The sequence below is a fragment of the Colossoma macropomum genome, unplaced genomic scaffold (assembly GCF_904425465.1).
Source record: "Colossoma macropomum unplaced genomic scaffold, Colossoma_macropomum, whole genome shotgun sequence".
Classification (NCBI taxonomy): Eukaryota; Metazoa; Chordata; class Actinopteri; order Characiformes; family Serrasalmidae; genus Colossoma; species Colossoma macropomum.
The window spans coordinates 909,698-925,536 of NW_023495014.1; the positions used below are offsets into that span (position 1 = coordinate 909,698).

General features: G+C 39.8%; 1 protein-coding gene across 1 annotated transcript in view; it reads left to right on the plus strand.

The window, feature by feature from the left end:
* zranb3 (zinc finger, RAN-binding domain containing 3) overlaps positions 1-15,839 on the plus strand; it is a 94,463-nt gene that overhangs the window by 67,990 nt on the left and 10,634 nt on the right. The window contains exons 14-17 of the mRNA XM_036561103.1: positions 2,328-2,434; positions 9,377-9,478; positions 11,146-11,288; positions 14,513-14,650. Of these exons, the coding sequence (XP_036416996.1) occupies positions 2,328-2,434; positions 9,377-9,478; positions 11,146-11,288; positions 14,513-14,650 (490 nt within the window). The remainder of the gene's footprint in view (positions 1-2,327; positions 2,435-9,376; positions 9,479-11,145; positions 11,289-14,512; positions 14,651-15,839) is intronic.

Genomic DNA, 15,839 nt, shown 5'->3' on the forward strand with positions numbered 1-15,839 from the left:
CAGACTGAGATGGCTGTGCTATCTTAACTTTTTACAATACATATTGTCAGCCCAGTGGCAACAGTCCATCAGTAGGTATTGTCAGTACAACAGCAAGAATTTGCAACCAGGTAAAAACCTGCTTGGTGACTTATAATCGAGTTACCATGGTAACAGCTTTTAAACATTGGTAACCTTTTAAACATTGGGTGATATCCTACACTAATACAAACATAGATGATGTTCTAGAAATTCAGTTGCGCTGGTTAAGCATGCTCTGAGCTGCAGGCAGATATCATGCCTGTACAAAAAGCCACATCTATGGTACAGTGTTTTATTAGGACATGTTCACATCACAACGTCAGATTTCAGACTGAAAAACACCTTCAGTCTCTGAAAAATACGAGTAAAAGCATGTCTCAGCTCTTGTTCATCAGGCAAAGTGGGTCATTTCAGGTGCTTTAGGTGAAATGGCTTCAGAGGAGAAGTCAAAGGGCTAAGCTGAGCGGCCACAAACTCTCAGATGGTAAAGTCTGTGTAACATTCACAATTCTGGTCTTTCTTAATAGACAAACAAATATTTTACTTGAATACGAGGTTAATTGCACAGGCCTTATCCACACTATAGTAGTTTCTGCCACCGACCCTCCACCCACAAACTGACATGGACCGTCTTATGTGTATTAAATTATTCAACAGTAATTTTAGATAACACAGTCTGCTTGATTGAGAAACATTCTACTGTCACAGCACTTGTTCTATAATAACTGGATCATTCAAGTAATATTTTTTTCACTGTAGTTAATTGATACTAATTTTCTACTGTAGCACGAACAAAAACGGAAGACAGATACGTTAGATAAATTCTACAAGATGTTTAACCTGCAGTCCCTTTGGTCAAATTCCGAAGAAGAGTGCAACAGCAGGGCTACACCAAATTCTGAACCTGTCATTGCCTCTAAAGACACTTTTTGGAGTGTCAAATTAGAATTGGTCATTTAACCAGGATGTATAGACACAATCTCAGGTATTGACCACTAAGTATTATATGTACAGTACTGTGCAGCCAAAGACCACCCTTCATTTATTCAACTTCCAGTCAAAACAGCCATTATGTACAAATTATTCATTTTTTTCAGCAACAGGGAAAAAGACAAAAGCATATATTTAACAGTAAATTTCAGACAAGAATTTCAGTATTTACAGTGTCTGTTCAAAAACATAAAGGCATATTTTTTTCTACCTGTCCAAAGTTCAGTCTTGGAAGTTGGTTGCATTTTCTGCTTCTCACAATCCATAAAATTCCAGACACACTCAGTGATGTTGAGATCTGGACTCTGGGGTGGTCATTCCATTGTTCTGAGAACACCAGCAGCTTCTTTGTTTTATTTGCAGTTTTTTTTCTTTTGTGGCTATTTCGTTTTTCTCGGTAACAGCTTCTTCACAGCTACACATCCTTTCAGACTGCAGCATTGAGTTGTCGTCTCACAGTAGAAGGATGGACATAAAACCCCTGTATATTTTTTTCAGATTTGAAGCAAGAGTGGAGCTTGATTTTCTCTCCCATCGCTCAGAGATGAAAGCTTTAAGTGCTGTTTATGTGATGGTGACAGTTTTGATTGTCTACCAGGCCTTGCATGGTTGTTAGGAGACCCCTTTTTACCTTATCTTTTAATCATTTTTGAACTCTAGTTTTGAAAACTAATTTTTTCATTAAACTTTCTTCTCCCTTATGCAAGTGGATTATCTGATCTCGTTTAGAAATATCTCCTCCAAATGTGTAACTTCTACTTAATAGTTGTTTTGACTTGAAATTAAATTAACGAATCGTGATCTCTGACTTTTGCACAGTACTATACAATGTAAGGGGTGAACTTCATACCCATTCTTACTGTAAGAACCATCTCTTTTTTTATCAAGTCAAAAAGGTGACAATGTATTAAAGGCATAATTCAAGCCTGTTCTCCACAGGCTGGTTTGAGGACAGCAGTGATTTAAACTTATTCATTGGAATAACTAAGTTCATTATGGTCAGCAGTATCTGATCCAGGGTCAGTCCTCCAAAATGAAGTTGGTGTTTTAAAGCGTTTCAGAGCAGAGCTGTTTTTAGATGTTGTTAATAGGTTTGTGTGGTTAATGAACGAGAGGATGAGCAATGAGGCAGTAGAGGATGGAGTGATTTTGCACTCGTTTACTGATATAGCCGCTAGTCGTCTCTTTTCTTTTTCCCTCGTTGACCTTTTCCTGATGCTGTTAGTGTGATTGAGGCACAGGCAGTAATGATCATCCCTCCTTCTCTCCTTCCCCCTTCCTCTCCTCCTTTCCTCCTTTTTCTCTCTCTTGGCTAGATAATGATGGCAGTGGGTGTAACCCTGTAGATGACTCTCTGCCCGTGTATGACAGTCTGAAGTTCTGTGCCAGCAAAAATACCGACAGGATCTACATCTACAACCAGGTAACACACACACACACACACACACACACAGTGGTGCCTTCATTTTTCCCTCTTCCGCTCTCTCCTTACACAGAGAATCCAAACTAGACCAGATTAATGAGCTTTGTTCCCTTTATCACACTTTATCCTTTCTTGCCATCATTCTTTTCCCTGCCACTAAATCTCACTCTCTTTCTCTCTCCCTATTTTTCTTTCTCTCCTTAGCGCACTCACTTCCTCTTATCTTTGTCTCTCTCATATCTTCTTTCTCTCTCCTTCTCTCTCTTTTTTTCTTTTTCTTTTTCTTTTGCTCTCCTTTTTTAAAGATGTATTAAGTATTGATAACTGATATATTAAAAGGTCTACGTCCTACATTTGTCTTGCATTTAATTTTTCACTTGAGGTCCACTTATAACGTTTCTGTGGGTTTATGTACCAAAACCAGTCACAATTCATCATTGCATGACAATTTTCCAACCTCTCTTTATCCCTTAGAGTTAAACAGGCCGCGCCTTTAAGACCAATATATGTAAATGATCTTTGTTCTGATTGGCTGCCCTGTATTGCACCTCATTTCAAAAAAGCACTCTGAGCTGAATCAACCCTTAGAACAGGCATGTCAAACTGGGGACCTTCCAGGCCAAAGTGCTGCAGAGATTAGGGTTTACCCTCATCTACTGCTCTGAATTCTGTTCATGAAGGCCTTGCTAATTAGCTGATGAGCTGAATCAGGTGTGTTTAATGAGGCAGTGTGCTGAAGTATGCAGTGTTTTGGCCCACATGGGCTGGAGCCTGACACATGTGACACAAGTTCAACATGAATGGGCGGAGCTAAACTGCTGAAGGCTGAATAGGCGGATATATGTAAATGAGTTCTAATGACATCACAGATACGATGAATTTAAAACAAGCCGTTTTGCAGCTTAGTTTCCATATATGGACTGTATGGACTGCGGAGTGAATGATACTGTTTGAAACTTTGAGTGTTTACATATTACACACACAATACTTTATTTAAAAAAGGGAAGGAAATTCTGTTTTCCATGGTCTGAGCCCTTTAAAAAACATGTAAATCTCTCTGTCCCCCATCTGTCTCTCTTTCTCTGTCTCTGTCTCTCTCTCCCTATTGGTCTCTCTGTCTGTTTTATCAATTTGTCATTCTCCTCCCTACCACTGCATCCTTCTCTCTCAGTCTCTCTCTCTCTCTCACTCTCTCTCTCTCTCTCTCTCCCCATTTTATCTCTCTCTCTCTATCTCTTTCCCCCTTCAAGTCTTGCTCTTTTTTAATTACTGTTGTTATCTTTCCTACCACAGTATCTCTTTCTATCTCTCGGTTGCTCCTTTCTTTCTTTAATTCTTTCTCTCATTCTTTTGTCTTTCATTCTCTTTCATCGCTCCTTACTTTCTTTCATTCTCTCTGTCCTTTCTTTCTTTCTTTTTTTATGTGTCTGCATGGCTTTCCTCTCTATCTTGCTTTTTCAGTCTGTCTATCTCTCTTTTTATCCCTCTCTTGTGCTCTCTTTCCACACTGGCTGTGTAGACCGAGCATGCCTATCTCAGCGGAGGCTAAATAAAATGTTCTCTCAAGTTGAAATTGCGTGCCATCATTTATGTTGTCTCCACTCGGCATTCCTGAACCTCTCTGAAGCCGTTTTAAACAGGAGGAAATATGAGCACAAGGGCCTTTAATTGACTTAGATTGAGAAATATTATCAGAGTTAGATATTTAATAAGACTTTTTCCTCTGGCTATTTCAGCTCACGAGTGATGAATGGAGGGGCTGCGGGCAGAGCTCGGGAACAGGGAAAGAAAGGCAGAAGTAAATGGAGCAAGAGTGCGAAAGAAAGACGGAGACAAAGGGAGAGAGACATAAAAAGGCAGAGTAAAGAAGGTAGACGGAGAGAGAGAGACGGACAAACTGAGAACAAGAGACAAGACAGGTTCAGAAATGCCTGCAGTGAATTCAAATGGAAATGATTCAGTGCTGTTATATATCATATACCTAATAACGTCCGAGGTGGCCCATAGACGATGCACTTCCTTACGCTAACGCACATTCATGTACAAAGCTTGAAACAGCATATCAGATTATGCTAATTCAGAATCATCAGGCTTCTCGGAAGGATGATCAGACTGCCTTCCCCGAGCAAGACAGAAATTGTGTTTTACATGCATTAGAGAGAGAGATTTGTGCACAAATGTCTTTAGCTCTTCATGGCGTTAGTTCTGTAGGACTCCCTGCTGTCTCCTCTAGCAACAGCAGCAGCAGGGCGGTGTTCTGCACCATCAGCAGTTGCACAGGGAGAGAAGAAAAGAGAGGGGAAAAGAAGGCTTTTTTGTTCTTATATGGCTTTGGTAGAGGGCGTTTGTATGTGTGTGAGTAATGGAGCATTGCAGATCTACAGGAAAAGGAACAGCCCTGCAGCAGCTGCTGGTACATAGCATCCCAGTCACTTGTAATAGCACCAGGTCTGGATGCAGGCAAAAAGTGGCCACTTAAATGTGGAATTCCACCAATTTCTGAAAATGTCTATAGTCAATGAATAAAACAGTCCGATTTACACAATTTTGCACTAGAGATGTGCCTTCCAACTAAATCTGATACTTGAATATCTATAATAGTTGATGAATGCATATCCAGGTAACCTCAGGGAGGGATAAACAATGAGACGAAAAACAAAAACTAAAACTTGGCTGAAAATAATTTAGGGCTGTAGGCTTACCTTTTCAGATGACAGTGCTGATTTTGCACAATTTTCAAGTGTAGTGCAGAGGACTACACTTGAAAACATGTTTTTATTATTCAAAAACAAAGGGAAAGTTACCCTTTAGTAATCCCGCAATGGGGGGGTTCACCGCCACATTTAACCCATTTGTGCAGTGAAAAACCCACATACACACCAGTGAATGCACACACACTAGGGGGCAGTGAGTACACTCGCCCAGAGCTGTGGGCAACCCTATCCACAGCTCCCAGGGACCAGTTGGGGGTTAGCCTAGTTAGCCTAGTTAGCGATACAGCCACGCCAACCCGGCCACAACCTTAACAACACATCCTTGGCTACGTGTTCACGCTCAGGCACTCATGTTTCAGAGTAGCAAAGTATAACATACTTCCTTGTGAATATGAGGAAAACCATCACGTTTCACTGAATTGTTAGCCTGCATATTTTCTCCGTCTTCCCGTAATGAACTGTAACAAATACTCATAGTGAATTCGGTATTTGAACACTTGCATCTTCAACAGTTAACCGAGTACTTGTGTACTCATGCGCATCCCTATTTTTCAGTGTTTCCTTCCTAAGTTTCCTTCTTTGGTTTAGCACTGGAGCTACAAGGCTAAAATTGCTAACAAACACTAGAAGTCAATAGTCATCCAAATCACACTGCACCAGCTTAGACACACAGTCTTGTTTTTGTGGTTTAGGTCACAGTATGACTTGCTGTGGACTACAAAAATTAACAGAACTTCTTCGAAGTTACCAGTGTAACGAAAATAGTTGATGCTGTCAAAATGTGACGCATTAAGCTTGAACTTGCATGTGCAGAAGTTTACACATGTGAAGTGTACATACGACTAAACTTGTATCAAAACTTGAAGCTCGCCTGTGCAGCAGTGCGGTTAACATGCTGTGGCTGGAGACGGAAAACATTTCTTTATTATTGTCATTATTTTACGTTATTCTTTATTATTAAAAGAATTTGGACAGCAGACATGGAACAGAAAGACCACTTGATTGACTTCTTTAGATACTTCTTCAGTTTACGTTCTGAATGGCAACTGTTGAGAATTATTGTAGTTTGAGAATTGCAGTGGCTACTTTGTCAGTCATCTATGCAACAGGATTGTACAGCAAATACACATGACTTTTTTTATTAAGCTGCCTCGGTTATTCAAAAGCGAAGGGGAATAATAAGCCACTGCGGGTTTAAATCATAACCCAGTCAGTCTAACAGTAACGAGAAGCAGTCCTCGTCTTCTACATGAGGTAAATGATTTTTTGCTCAGTGGATAATGTACGGACATGTTGGCTTGTCAAGAGAACGGTGAACCTTTCTAACTTCGGTTCTTAACCTAGCCGCACTCCTTCAGACTTCCCAGTCGCTTCTGTGGCGCATTAAGGCACTCGTGTTTTGTAGTAGTGTTAGCAGAGTAACACTATACAGATCTCTCATTAGCCATTCGAACTGCTAAACACTGACAGACTGCCAGGCTAAACACTGAGACATAACGTTTGTGCGATGTAACTTTTTTCAGCGTCAACGTTTAACATTTACAGTTTTGAATTTGAGTTAAAGTTGATACTCTGAGAATTTCTCATTAGCTCTTGACAGTGTCAACTACTTTCGTTTCGGTGATTGCCAAGACATATGTCATAATGTTTGGTGTCATGCCTGCCAACTAGAGTACACAGCAAAAATTAGCATGTGACATAAGCAGTCATGACATCAAACATTATGGCAGGGGTCAGCAACTCGTATGTTAAGAAGAGTCATTTTGTCCCGTTTCAACAAAAATCAAGCCACCTTGGGAGCCACATGTTATGTCCATTTTATTGGAGTAACATTTTACTGCCTTGGCTGTAAATATGTCTCAGTGTGTGCTAGAATAGGCTAAAAAATATAATATAAATGAAAATCAAGACTAACTTTGCTCTACTTTAAAAGTAGAGTGGTTTCTTCTAAAATATCTCTCAACGTTCAACTGAAGTCAGCTTGTCATTTACCAGCTTCTTGTTTGAATTTTCCAGTTCCACCTTAAATGGTGCAGCAGTTACATTCTGGCACCTCAGGCACCGTTTAAGGTGGAACGGGAAAAAGCTGACGAGTAAAGTTTTTAGTTTTTAGACTTTTTAGTGGCTGACAGTTTCTCGTTGCGAATTAAACATATCAGGAAACCAGCTGCAGTGCTTATAAATGCAAATTAGTCTGTCCATTGTTCTCTAAATAATTAGTGTTTGTCTTAAATCTTTCTTTTTCTTGCCATTTTGTTAGCTGTTAGCTAGGTGAGATTGTCTGCGTTGCTATGTGACCAGCAGTCTGTGCCCTGATCTTCAGAGTTAAGGGTGAATTAGTAGTTGTACATTAATTTCGTGTTTAAGATGTTTTATTTTTTAAAACTGTGTTAGAATGATCAGAAAAGCTATATTTTTACTGCTAAAGAGGATTCATTTATTTTGACCTAAAAATCTAATTCTGCTGTGGAACCACAAGGGAGCAGTAAAAGAGCCAAATGTAGCTCCAGAGCCGCATGTTGCCGACACCTGTGGCATCTTATGACATCTGCTATGACAGAGTCAGAAGTGTTCACAGTGTTGGTGATAGAAACTAGACATCTGAAGACAGGTGTATGGGTCACCAGTGTTGTCTGCGAGGGGTCAGTGTGACTGCGGCTTTCATTTTAACCAAGTTTTTTTAACAGGCTGTTTACACATTATATTAACTTGTTTCATGTATGAATTGGATCTGGATATACTTTCACTGGATTCCATTCACATGTATGCCCAGTGTGACCAGATGAGATCAAAAAGATTCAAAATGAAAAGATGCGAAAAGGCTGTGGTCCACCATTATTATCATCATTATTATTATTATTACCACCATTAGCAATACAAAATGAGTTACCCCTGGTTGTGTAAGTGATCAGTTATTTGCAGACTGAGACCAACTGATTAAACAAGTGGAATCAGGTGTGCTTCTGTTTGATTAGAATGAACACTTGCAGCCACACTGGCCCTTTGTGATTGGTGACTCTTGGTTTAGTGCCTCTGAAAGCTGCATCACAGAAAGTCATTACACAGAAAGGTTATGAATATGTTCCCTAACGCGTGAGACTTTTACAGTAGTTTTGAGAAAAGCTTTTGGCCTTAAAAAAAGTGAAGAGGTGCATGCAGAGTGTTGTATAGTAGAATAGTACCCCCAAAAAAACCCTTTTCCCCCAGATTAACCATGATTTTATCATTGTCAGTATTACTTATAATTCTCAAAAAACATGTTTTGGTTTACTAGTTTACAGTGGGATGAACATCACACATGGGTTTGCAAAATTATAGATAAGGATGTTGTGGATGCCTTTCAGGAACTACTGAGGTACAGCTACCTCCTATCATGGGATTTAGGTTTGTTTTAACTAGTAATAAGTGATGAGTATACTTTAGAGCTTTAGATGATAGAAGTATCGGTGGCCAGTCATTTTATTAACTTGTTGTCTGCCCCTCAGTTTAGACAAAACTGTTTTCTCATGTAGGATATGTTTGTTATCAGTTTCTGGCCGTAAACTTCATACACACATTTCCACGCCTACCAGTGCTGCAATTCCCGTTCCATAGAAGGAACACTTTTTAATATCTTGATGCATACAGAATTGAATTCAGTATTTAGTTGATGTGTGTGCTCGTAAGTGTGCGTCTATCATGTAGAATTTTCAATGGCTTTAAATGCGGCTCAGCCAATCAAATTTATAAACTAATTATACATTTTATGATTAATATTTTGATGGGTCATGTTAGTCTCGCTGTTGCATCTTAACCTACATGTAACATCGTAATGAATGAATTATGCTGACATTTTGCAAAATCATAAAATTCCCTTTTAAGTAATCTTAAATGGACTTTATTATGTGGTTTCGTGGTTAGATTTCTGGGTTTTTGGACTTCAAGATGGCCATACTTATGCTGTTGCCCCACATAAGCAAGTCTTGAGATTACTTAATCAATGCATCCCAAAACTACTGCTTTACTACCACTGCTGTCCTCTTGGTTTGTTGTATATAAAATATATAATATAAACAGCTGCTGTTTATATAACATATATAAACATACATAAACTGCTTATGTCTAATGTTCCTTCTAGAGAGAGAGAGAGAGTGAGAGATCCCTTAGGTTCTGGATGATCTTTATGTTGTATTTTTATGTGGGGTGTGTGTGTGTGTGTGTGTGTGTGTGTGTGTGTGTTTTCTCTCAGGATGGCCTCCCACTCAATTGCAACTTCATTCCTTTGGATATCAGAATGCAGAACTGGGAGGATTTGCCTCCAGAATTCAGCCGCACTGAGAACAGAAGACATGTGAGTTCCTGTGTGTGAACAAAGAATGTGTTAATCAACATGGCTTGACTAAATGTCTGCAGCAACAGTATCCAACTGACTGAGTCTCCATTTGTTTAGCTCCTGATTATTACACTCCAGCTCTGATCATACAAACTTGATTCTCTTGTTCAGATGTGTTTAATTAAGAGGCTGTTGACAACCTTACATTAACTTGTTTCTAGTATGGATCGGCTTTGGATATAAATTTAATGGATTCCATTTACATGTATGCCCAGTGTGACCAGATCAGATCACTTTTTCCCCGTTACCATACAAATAGACAAACTCATCTTAAACAGCTTCATTGACTGCGGGAAGTCTCTTGGTTTCAAGATAATTCTAGCCCTGCGTCCTCCATCTTCCGTTTCCTTGTTTATCCTCTTACCTGCTAGTTAGCATTCGGGAGACATATTTCCGCTTTTGTAAATGAGTCTGGATGTAGCAAATGCGTTCTGTTTACACTTGTATTGGAGGCGATCAAGATCTGTCTCTGACCACCTCCGAATGTGGATTTAGTGATCTGACAACAGTTGCATCCAGGGTGTTTGACTACTGCTGAACAACTTAGAGAAAATAGCTAATGGTGATTTTCCTGATTATTGTTTTGACTGATTTTAAATTAGAAATATCTCCTCTATTTTAAGGTCCGTACCTATTTGAAGACCAGAATGTCCGCTTAAGACTCTGAAGCGCTGAAAGTAGTGCGCCAGCTGGCCAGTTATTTGTGGTTGTGTTGTCGTTGTCTTATGATGTGGGTGTGGCTTCTTATTAGTCTTAGTTACTCGCAGTTCACAAGCTAAGTGTTATTAGGTAACAAATGTACCGCTTAAAATTTGTTGGCTCCAATTAAAATTGTGATTTAAACATGATAAATCTTTCAGCCCAAGTTTACACACAGTTTTTTATGCAGTCAGATGAAAGCCGAACGTGATCCAATCAAAAATGCATGCATTTTGATGTAAGGTGTGAACAGCCTCCAAAAGTTGGTAAAGAACTGCTTAGTAGAAGGTGCATTATCAGCAAAGCTTGTGAGGAGTAAGAGCACATTACTGCAAACCACTGGAATATTTTGGAAAAGTTGCTTTAAACTAGATGTCAGTAAAACCTAACTGCTTCCATACTTTTGACCTTTATTATACCTTAAAAAAAAAAAAACAATAACAACAACAGTGGGCTCCTGAGTGGTGGAGCTGGCTAAGAAAGGATCCACAGCCATTTGTGATCAGCAGCAGTGTGAAAAGATAGTGTCTGGCTTCAGGCTTTTCCGAGAAAGCACGCACTCTCCTTCACACTCCTAGATTGGTTGGCGGCGTATGATAGTGGAGATTCAGACAGTCAGTGGGAAATGGCAACAACCGGCAATTGGGGAAATAATTAAAAAAAAAAAATTATAAGTGTCAAAACATACCATTAGTAGAGTACTGTTGGAGCATTACAGATATGGATGAACAGTAATGTTGAGGCTGTCGGCACATAATTGTTGGACAAGACAGCTCTATAAAGTGTAAATCCCTGTGGAGTCTGATCCTGGAATCCAAGGCTAGATTGTGTCTTTTGTGTGTGTGTGTGTGTGTGTGTGTGTGTGTGTGTGTCTGTGTGTGTGTGTCTGTGTGTCTGTGTGTGTGTGTCTGTGTCTGTGGCATTAGGTGGTGCGATTTGTGCGCGAATGGAGTTTTCTGACGGCAATGAAGCAGAGGATGGTGAGGAAGAGCGGACGGGTGTTCAGCAATCCGGTACTGCTGCTGGACGAGCTTACACACACACAGCGCAGGCACAGCAGCACCAAGAGGCAAGAACATGCACGTACACACAGGCATGCACACGCGTACATAAACACGCACTAACTACCTTATCGCTAATTTTTGTTAGCTATTCTCTAGCTTTTCATCAGTGGTCAGTTTCTGACCACAGAGCCACTCTTGGCTTGATGTTTTTGGATGTTGGACCACTCTCATTGTAGCAGTGACAGTAATGTGTGTTCCAGCGTTACACACGCTACACACTGTCAATATCACTTCAGTGCTGAGAATGGTCCACCTCCCAGATAACTTCTGGGCAAGAGCGGTCCTGGGTTCAGAAACTGGCCAGTGATGAATGGATCAAGACAAATTGCGCATGACGGCAGATGGGCTACAGTCTGTAATTGTACGCTTGTGTAGTCGACATATAAGGTAGGTGAACCTCGTGAAGTGATAAGTGAGTGGTAGTACAAGGTAGGGGCTGCACTGTCTAGTCAGCTATATAATATACATTAGCCGGCACTTCGGCAGCGCTCGAGTCTTCAAGAACAGTGGCTGAATACAGTTGTGGAAAAAAATAGTAGTGAGCCTCCAGGAGAGCAAATTTTCTGCTAAAAAAATCAGAAAGTAGTGTGGAAATGAGATGAAACCAATTCCACTGTCAACTACAATTTGTCTAAGGCTGTGTTCATAAGACGTTTTTTGGTATCTGTCCAAAAAACACTTTGATGCGCGTTGCTGGTTTGTTATGGTCGTGTTTGTGGGTGGAGATCGAAGAATGAGTTTCGCGTATACAAACTTGAAAGCTCATAAGCAAAAGCTGCTAGCGGTCGCTGTTCTTTTTCATAAAATGAAGCAAAAAAGACATATATGATACCAGTCACTGTCCAACTATGTGAAAATGTGGATTGTTTAGCTCTGAATGTGAATTGAGAGCAGTGATTATGTTCCTTTATTTTGTTCAACATCGTCATGCCTATATGAAGCCCTGCCCCACACCATTTCCTATTTGCTGACAGATGGCACATTCTGTCAAAAGTTCAGCTTTTTCAGTGAACAGTGGGCGTATTTTTCATGTGCCATCGTTCTTGCCAACACATCATTTTTATTAAATCAACAGCAAGAGATCCATTTTTGACGGATACAAAAAAGCCAAACACTATGCTGAGCTATAGTCTCGCAAAGCAGACCTCTGGCTATCGCTAGAGCACAGGTTCCCAAACCTCTGCCACTCATGTCCCTCACAACCGATCACAAAATCTTTCACAGCCCACAAGAAGATTTAACTAGCTTGATAGTTTCAAATGCATACATAACACAATCATCAATGCTGCCTGTCGAATTTTACTTAAATTAATATTCACACTACATAATAAACACCAAAAAAATCCTACAATATTGTTTGTAGCCGTTTATCCATGGTGACTGAATACTATACCATTGAAAACAGAAACTGTAAACACATCTAGCTAGCTGTGTCTGCCAGCTTTTGCCTGACGTTTCATGTTTTATTTTTACAAATAATATTTTAAAATTATTGGTTTAGTTAAATGTCACCAGCAGCCACCACGGCCCACAGGTTGAAAAACACTGCGCTAGCTCAGTGTGAGCAAGAACCGCCAACACTGACAAGAAAGGGCCATTTGACTGACATGCAAAACAACCAAACACAAACACCGGGATGCAGGCAACTGCCAGAACAGCGCTACAACACGAACAGAGCCGGAATAAAAATAAAAGTGGTATGTGCATTGGTAAATACACAAGGATACCTTGTTTACTTACTGAATGCTTCAGACAAAACTTTTGAATAACTTTGACAGGATGGCTGTTAACTTAGCAGACTTTCAGTTCAGCTACTACACTGGACTCCTACTAGTGACTAGCTAGTTTGTTTCCTAATAAAAAAGCAATGAGAGACAGCATTCTGATGTCAGGTCATCTTGCCATTTGACGGTTGATGTCTTTCTCGGTTTTTTTCTAAATACAATAAAGTTGTGGCAGTTTTCATGTATCTAAAGCTTACTATAACCTGAAATAGTACCAGGGCTTGGATCAGCACTGCATATATCTCTCTGGACAACATTGCATATTGTTGTTGTTGCGCAAAAACCTCCTATCTACATTTGTTTAGTTGTTACTTTTTGGAATTATATGAAAACTCCAGTTACCCTTTACATTGTGTTAAAATTTCATGATAAAAGCACTAACAGAAACAGTCCAAAATTACTTGGAAAAAATAATTTTCCATTAACCTCCAGTGGAATTTAAGAAGGTTTTTTCCTTCTCCTGTAAAGTTACCATTTTGGAGATAGAAGGTTTTCTTCCAGCAGTGACCAGGTTTTTCCTCCTATTCCTTTATGTATTTGCTTTAGTATCCTCTTTTCTTTAATGTAAAATGCATGTCTGTCTCTGCCATGTTCTGTTTTGAAATGTGATGTCCTGAAAACGTGACATCTTGTTTCTGAATTCAAGAAAATCAATAAGTGCAGTTAAACAAAATAATAGTACAAAAAGAAAAAAGTCAAGGCAGATGTTCGTAATAAAGTGGACGGTAAGTGTACGTACAGGCACATGCCTACATTTCTATATCTCTTTCACTGTCTCAGCCTCTGTCTGCTTGTCTGCATGTGTATCCATCACTCTCTCTCTCTCTCTCTCTCTCTCTCTCTCTCTCTCTCTCTCTCTCTCTTTCTCTTTCTCTTTCTAGCTATCCGTCTGTTCCCTTATGAGTTTAGCTCCGTTTCTCTGCCTGTCTGCCCATCAGTCTCTCTGCTCTTCTGTTTGCTCGGCTCTATCTCTCCGTCTCTGTTCTTTTTCTGTCAGTGTCCATTCTAGTTCAATCTTTCTCTCCATCTGTTTACTCTCTCTCTCTTTCTCTCTCTTTGCGTACAAATGTCTATTCCTGCTATCTCGCTCTGCCTGTCTGCCTGTCTGTTTCTGGCTGCTGTCTGTCACTCTTAGTTAAGTTGCCCGATATGTAAGTCAGGCTTATAAGTGATTATTTTCTAGAAGAGCCTGCTGTGCTGAACCCACACACACACACTGGTACCCAAACCCTCACATGCAGCTTTCATATAGTCCCTTTCATCCGTTTGTGTGTGTGTGCATGTGTGGTGGTCTTTTGAAGGTAAGGCCCCCTTGACACTTCCATACAGGACTTCCAAACCTTCAAACTGTAAGCTCTTTGATGTGAGCCCCGCTTCCTCTACCAGTGCACACTCACTCACTCACTCACTCACCTACTCTGTTTCTCTCTTTCTGTCTCTCTCAGGTATCTCTCTAAGCAGGAAGTGGCTCAGACCTCCCTCAGTGCTGCCCAGAGAGAGGGCGGAACCGTACGCATCATCAATAAGGACAGCTTCCCCTCCAAGAGGAAATCGATAACCAAACCACTCGACAAAGCTGACAAGTATGAACAGACTTAACACTTTTGAAAACACAACATGAACACAATGACTACACTTGCAGATATATGAGTAGATAATCCTAATTAGTGTTAGACAGTCAGTAGATTGTAGGGAGACATATAACATGATTAGCATGCATGATCATGATCTCAATCCCAGTTCTCTATTTGGAACAGCAGGTGAAATTAGTGATATGATGACCTGCATTATATTTGTTATATTAGTCATGGAAAAATGTATTTTTGGTTAATTAGCTCAGTCTTACATTAAAAATATGGACGAAATCTAATGTTTTAACAGAAGTAAAACAAAAACAAAAAAGCCACTTGTGTCATAATTATTTCCACTCCATGAAATTCTTATGAATAAAATAGTCTTTTTTAAGATCTATGACTTTTTAAAGTCTACCTGAGTGTCCAGTGGTCATCTATGACTTCTTGTTTCATTGGGGTTTAAATATGAGGTGAAATCGAGCCCAAGTCCCTTAATCATTCATCAGCATCGGCAAGATTAGAGAATACACAAAGAAATTAAGACAAAAGTTGTTGACCTTCATAAATCAGGCAGTGGCTATACATATAAATAGCTACATATCTGACAATGCCGATCTCCACTGTTGGGGCAATAATTAAGAAGTTTAAAGCAACCGGCGCTGTAATGAGGCGGATGGTTTGAGTGATAAAAATCTCAAAGGATCACAGTTGCAGATTTGCAGAGAATGGCAGCATTTTGGGGTCACCAAGTCTCCCAAAGTACAACTTGACCCTTCCTTTATTTCCAAACTATTTGAAAGGCGTGCCAGAAGAAAACCTTTTCTTATAACTAACCGTAAACGTAAGCATCTAAAGTTCATTAGACTCTACTGGAACTTTGACAAGAACCAGGGTCTATGGTTAGATAGGAAAACAGAATAATGACATTTTTGGCAACAAGCGTTCAATGTAGGTTTGTAATAAAAAGAAGACAGTTGTACAGACAAGAACCTCATCCCAACTGTTGAGTATGGTGGAGTATCTGTGATGATTTTGGGCTGTTTTTCCTTAAAAGGCCCTGGGAACTTGGTTAGGATTCATGGCATCACTTGACATACCAGAAACCTTTTTAAATAAAAACCTGTCTCTGCTAAAAAGCTAAAACTGGGTCATTGTTTGATCTTCCAGCAGAACAATGATCCAAAGCATGCATCCAAAG